Genomic DNA, 6603 nt, shown 5'->3' on the forward strand with positions numbered 1-6603 from the left:
ACAAACTAGTTTAGCTCTGTCTTTCAGTCGACCAAACACACACACACACACACACACACACACACACTTTTACAGTACGTGGAGTTGTTTGCAAAGTCCTGGCGATGCAAATTAACACCTAATAAACTCATAACTGATGTTTTTAATATTTCAGCAAATTTAAACATTTTAATAATTCAGCACATGTGGTCTTTTTAATATTTAAATATATTTAGTTTTATGAATAATTTAGTAGCTCAACACTAAGCCAAACATTGGATGGCATAAACTAGAGCAATGGATTGGTAGAACTTCACAGAAACTCATTCTGCACAGATGTGACATAGGCCATAATTCATTTATCAAAGCATAAGGCATAAACGATACTGGAAAAACGTTTTAGACATGCTAAGACAAAGAAATCACTATTATTATTGCTCATATGTTGGTTTAAATGGTTTTCAAAACTCACTTAATTTGCGCTACAGACTTGAATGATGTGTCAGATTATGTGGATTAATAAGGAAAGGTGTGCTAAAAAAAGTATTTGGCAGACGATAAAACAGGTAAAAAAAACAAAAGATGAAGGATGGACACGAGTCATATCATATCACAAGGTGAAGTATTTGATTTTCGGACGCAGTGTTAGAGAACTAGAGATGGGCCAACACCCTATCGCAACCAACTAGCAAATTAGCAATGCCCTAGCAACCACACAGTAGTACACCCTTAACAGCATCATAGCAACGCTCTAAAACATTGTGAATACCTTAGCAACCACAGGAATGTCCTGGTAGCCATCCACAATACACTTACCAGCACTACTCACATTTTCCTGAGCCAAAACACAAATTTTATTTAAAAGTAAATAATAAAAAAAAAAAAAATTCAAATAATAATTATAACTGTGTGCTTCCTCAACTTTTTTATAACAAGTAAAATATAATATAAAATATAATATAATTATAATTTTTATATAATATTATTATAGAAAATATTAATAATATTTTTTATATGTGTGTGTATATATATATATATATATATAATGTAAATGAGTGTTTAGTTTAGAAACAATGTAAAAATGTACAGTAATTATATTACATGCTATTAACTATATAAAATAGTAACATTTATAAACGTATAACTGTTTGTGACTACCGAATAAAATTACCCCCTCCCCCCAAAAAATTGCCGCTTAAAATATCTTTTCCTCTATAAAGACCAAACAATATATACATCCAAATGGCAGAAAGTTGCGAGAACCCTAGTTTCTTCTGCTAGGCATTAAAGATTTTTCTGTCTTCGTTGACTCAGACTTTCTCGGAGGGCCAATCTTGGGGTCCACACTGATTAATGTGATTTTTGGTGTTATTAGAGGGTAAAGCAGGGGGCTCATGGAAAAGGATCAGATCTCTGTGGAGTTACTGGCTGGTATCAGCCTGTTCATCATGAAGGATTTGGATCTGAAGAGAGCAAATACTCCGTTCAGATGGGAAACGGGAAAGACAGAAACACGGGCATTAGCTTCTGCGAGCGGCCTCTCTCTGTATAAATGTTCTCATATTTTTGGGATTTGTACTATTGCCAGTGGCTTTGTGCTGAATAGTCAAAGGGTTTAAAAATACAATATAGACAATATAGATGAAAACCATTATCGTGAATGCCAAATGACCAAAACCTTTGGTTCTGAGAGCTTATTAATGTCCTCTTACTCATCCAGGCTCGGGTTCTGGTGGTTTCAGAGTAAGCTGTACTGAGTGTCTCTTTGGCTCGACCAAATGAGGAACTGAACCAAAACTGCAGAAAAGAGCAGAGACCTCAGCTTGTCTTGTCCAAACATTAGAGATTCAGTGTGTTATTATAAGACAGCAAAGTGCAGAATAATCAGTTTATGTTTAGTCTTCTTCTGTGAGAGACCTGGATTTGAACATTTGTCGAAATGTTTTGCAATTTTGAGAGTTTGCAGGAACTTCTCTGCAAAACATTTAGGATTCCTGTCATATAAAGGTCAACGCTTGTTCTTTTTGTGACAATGATCATCACAATTTCAATAACAGTCATGACAGCAATGCTGATGTGTTGCCATGGTGATGGGTCCTCCCATAAGTACTGTGGTCTAGACCACTACGCCTGTAAAAGAAATTCCGATTTAAAAGTCCCTGCGCTTTACAGTGCAGCTGATTTACATTTTTATATAGTGTGTGGAATGCTCATGTTAGCTTCCAAAGTAAGTAGGAAGAAGGAATTTACAGCTAAAGCTTCAGCTGTGTCATCCTGGGGTAAAACACTGAGCCATTTATACGGCCAGATAATATGGAAACTAATCTTGCTTATTTTCATGCTCATAAAAGTGCTATTTGACTAGTAAAATTAGTAAACTAGTAAAACCTGGTAAAAATCTATAATTAATGAATGAACAAGTCTGAATATTTGCATTAAAGGGATTAAGGGAAACATTTTTTAAAAACAAAACTTGCTGTGGCCAAGTGGTTGCAGCACATGCTTTGACACATTAAGCCTGCTCACGTGGGCAATGAGAGTTTTAGTCTAGCTTGCAACATCTTTCATTTTTGTTTCTCCTCCTGTTCTTCCTTTCCTTTCCTTTCTCTATAATGGTCATAAAAAGAATCAAAAAAGTGTCAAAAATAAAATACAATAATAATAAAAAAAAATATATATAAACAATAATAAAATGTTAAAAATAAAACAATAAAAGGTTAGAAATAAAATGTAATATTATTGTTTTATATATATTTATTATAATTTCATTTTTATTGTTAGTGTTTTTATTTTATTTTTTATCATTTTTGACATTTATTGTTTTATATATACGTATATATATAAAACAATAAATGTCAAAAATTATAAAAAATAAAATAAGAATACTAAAAAATAAAAATAAAATGATAATAAAATGTAAAAAATACAAGTAAAAATAGAAATAGAAAAAAATAAATAATAAAAAATAAAGATCAAAAAGAACAAACATTTTAAATAAAAAAGGTAAACAATAAAAATACAATTATAAACATAATCATCTGACCAACTATGGGCATACTAATGTGGCTGATGATAGTTCTAGACCAGCTTGCAAAATTTTCCAGTCCGGCCTCTCCTCAACTTTTCCTGTCTTTTCTCTGCTGTGGTTATAAAAAATTGAAAGTCCAAAAAAAAAGTAAATAAATAAATCAAAATAAATAATTACATTTTACATTATAAAATAAAAATAAAATCTAAATAATACAATTAAAATTAATAATAATCAATACAATCATGTGACTAAAAGTGGACATATTCAGTTATGAAAGATCAGACAGACAGATTTCAACCAGAAACAAAATCTATCTATATACCTGAAATACCTCCAAAGGGCAGTAACGTTCGAGTCCGATGTGTTTCTTACCTTCAGTGAGTCAAAGCACGCGATGACTCTCCCGTTCTCCACCTGGCAGCTCTTGGCAGGATGCGCGAACTTGCATTCAGCATCGGAGCGAGCGCACGTTCCCCGCTGGAACTCTCGACACACCTCCAGCGTCAGCCATTTTGTGTCCCGCATGTGAGCCATATTCATCGCCATCTCAACACGCTTTAGCAGCAAACAAACTTCAGTTCCTTAAAATCCCAAAGTGCTTTGGGTGTGCTTGTGTTTGTCCCTTTAAGAATGTTCCTCTCCTTCTTAGATCATTAAGCTTCTCTTTCCTTGTGGATGCACACCAGGCCAAAGCAAAATAGACAAAAAATGTTGCTGCTAGGAAAAAGTGAACTGCAGTAATGGATCCCAAAGCAAAAAATCCTTGAATCTGATTGGCTGATTCGATAGTGCCCACTTCAGCGCTGTCTGTTTGTATAGGGGTCGTTTGGGGTCACAGAGATTGTGGGGTTGTACGGGCAGTTCTTTCACTGATGTGGGCAGCAAGCAGGCAGGAAAGCTGAGGCTGGTACTATAAGCAGGTCCAAGCAGCGGCAGACGCAAGAGAGGGCACGATACTCAGTACCCACCTGCAACAGAGAAAATGACAGAACAGCTTTGAAAGACCTTCCTAAAGGGCTCTTCAGCAAAGATTTTCATCAAGTCTGTGATTAGATCATTTCACTGTGGAAGAAGTCATGCACCTTTAACTCTTCGCAGAAATTGAACCAAACTCAATTAGAAGCTCTTTTGACGACCTAAATTCCTAAAAAAAAAAAAAAAAAATATTTTGGACAAGAGTTCATCAAGTCTGTGATTAGATCATTTCACTGTGGAAGAAGTCATGCACCTTTAACTCTTCGCAGAAATTGAACCAAACTCAATTAGAAGCTCTTTTGACGACCTAAATTCCTAAAAAAAAAAAAAAAACATATTTTGGACAAGAGCTGGACATGCATATATATATATACACACACACACACACACATATATATATATATGTGTGTGTGTGTGTGGTGTGTAGTTATTAAAATTGAATTTGTAATATATGTATAATAATAACAATTATAAAATACTAATAAAATATATGTGTTTTAATTTAATGAATTAATATGTTTACATGTATGTATTTATTTTTAAATTACATTTTTGAATTTAAATTAAATAATTAATTATATAAAGTTTATATAAAAAAATCTCAAATAATCCACCTAATAAAGTATTATATTGTACAATGTACTTACAAAATAAAAATAAATATATTAATATATAAATATACTGTATATCTAATGAATCTAGGAAAAGGTGCAAAGAAAATGGTTTGAAAACTTTTACATTTAGAACGGAGGTTTAAAAGTCTGGGTACTGAAATTATGGCAAATTTCAATCCAAAACTATGAAAAAATAAATAAAAGTTGAACACATTAAAAAATCTAATAAAAAAATTAAAGCTTTATAAGGATATAATTTATCCTTCAAAACTACGTTTTTCCCCCCCTAACTGAAGAATCACCCATATAGTGTATAATGCTTATCATTTCTTTCTAAATATGTTGCATTATGCAACAATAAGCATTTCAAACTATATCATGCTAAATTATCATCACATGAACTCCTCATCATGAGGCTATCGCATGACCTCTGTTTACTTCAGCTAGCAATGTCCAGTTATCATCTCAGAAATAAAATTATTATAAAGTTGGGTGCACTGCAATATGAGACTCAGTATTCAATGCATATTATACTGTATACTGCATATTTTTGCAGATGTGGTAGATTATCCAGGTATTCTACACATACAGAAAATGCACAATTCAATGGACTTGTACTAATCTTGCATACTATTTAGGACAGACAGCAAGAGTAGAATTGGAACGCATCCTCCACTTTATCACACTATCTCTCTGTCAGTCACCCTCGCTCTGTTTCTCCCTCATTCTCTATTAGACTCTCACCAGCTGCATAAATCCTTCACACCCCTAAAAATGGCAGAAATGCACTGAAGTCTGCAGAATACGGTCAGTCCGAGCAAATAAAACATTGTCACACACATTCCTGGACTAACACACACCTCACTGACGCACACACACACTGGGCTCTTTCTTATACAAACAAACACACACAAAGCAGCCCTTCACAATCTGAAGTTCAGTGCAGGTAGAGGAAAACCTACCCAAATAGCACATCACAGCTACAGCTAAGAGCTGTGACATAACATTTAACAGAGACTGAGAAGGTGGAACGTGAACGGCGAGGTCATTTCCTGTTTCTCTAAAGTCTTGCGCGACTCACGGTGAGCTAATCATAGGAAGAGATGTAGCAATGTTCCCGGCCGCATGCCAGTTAAGAGCAGCAGCCCAGTCTGAGAGAGGGTGAGAAACAACACCTTTACAAAAAAATCACCATAACTTATATGACATAGTTACTCCAGTTATTGTTAATAGAACTATGCTAGCTTGGTATTAGCCACCAGTTTCATTAAAAAAGAAAATAAATTGACAGAAATGACCAAGTTTTTCAAAGTTTTTAATACAATGAATCATATTTAGAGACCAGAATATCACTGAGACTTGAGAGTGGCCTCTTTTGACTTGGGCCAGTAAGAAACCACCTATCAACCAATCAGACCCCTAGTAACCATCCACAACAAACTGCTAAAAACCAGTCTCAACTCTTTAGTAACTGCAAAGCAACACCCTGACATTGGGGCAACAAGGTCTGCAATCTTAAAAATCTTAAAAATGTAATTAGCATTCTTCAGTAGTAAAAACAAACAAACAAATAAAATGTTTCATAATATAATATAATATAAATACATGTTAAAACAAATAATAAATGAAATAGAATTATATTTATCTTTATTTGAGTATTTTTTATTTATAATATATTACAGAATTACAAATATTTATAATTGAATATTTTAATATTTAATGTATTATAAATAAATAGAAACAAATAATAAAGTTAAATATATAATTATAATTAAATAGTTTATAATAACTATTTATAATAATTTATTGCAATAATTTAAATAGTTTAGAATAAAAAAATAAATAAATACATAATACATACACGATAAATCAAATAATACATTCAATGAAATATAAATGTTTATTATTCTATGTATTTGATTATTTTTAAACATGTATTTATTTATAATATATTATAAATAAATAAATGAAAACAATACAATTAAATATATCATTATAATTCAA

The 6603-nt window shown here is 32.5% G+C and overlaps 1 protein-coding gene across 18 annotated transcripts in view; it reads right to left on the minus strand.

Annotated features, from left to right (window-relative positions):
• LOC107679403 (muscleblind-like protein 1) overlaps positions 1-6603 on the minus strand; it is a 74539-nt gene that overhangs the window by 37691 nt on the left and 30245 nt on the right. For 17 of the 18 annotated variants that reach the window (XM_016474940.1, XM_016474935.1, XM_016474937.1 and 14 more), the window contains one exon: positions 3383-3978. In XM_016474940.1, the coding sequence (XP_016330426.1) occupies positions 3383-3556 (174 nt within the window). In that variant the 5' untranslated portion in view covers positions 3557-3978. Of the gene's footprint in view, positions 1-3382; positions 3979-4092; positions 4157-6603 lie in introns of those variants that run through there. The other variant, XM_016474939.1, reaches the window with a different exon arrangement.

The sequence above is a fragment of the Sinocyclocheilus anshuiensis genome, unplaced genomic scaffold (assembly GCF_001515605.1).
Source record: "Sinocyclocheilus anshuiensis isolate Anshui unplaced genomic scaffold, SAMN03320099.WGS_v1.1 scaffold2206, whole genome shotgun sequence".
Classification (NCBI taxonomy): domain Eukaryota; kingdom Metazoa; phylum Chordata; class Actinopteri; order Cypriniformes; family Cyprinidae; genus Sinocyclocheilus; species Sinocyclocheilus anshuiensis.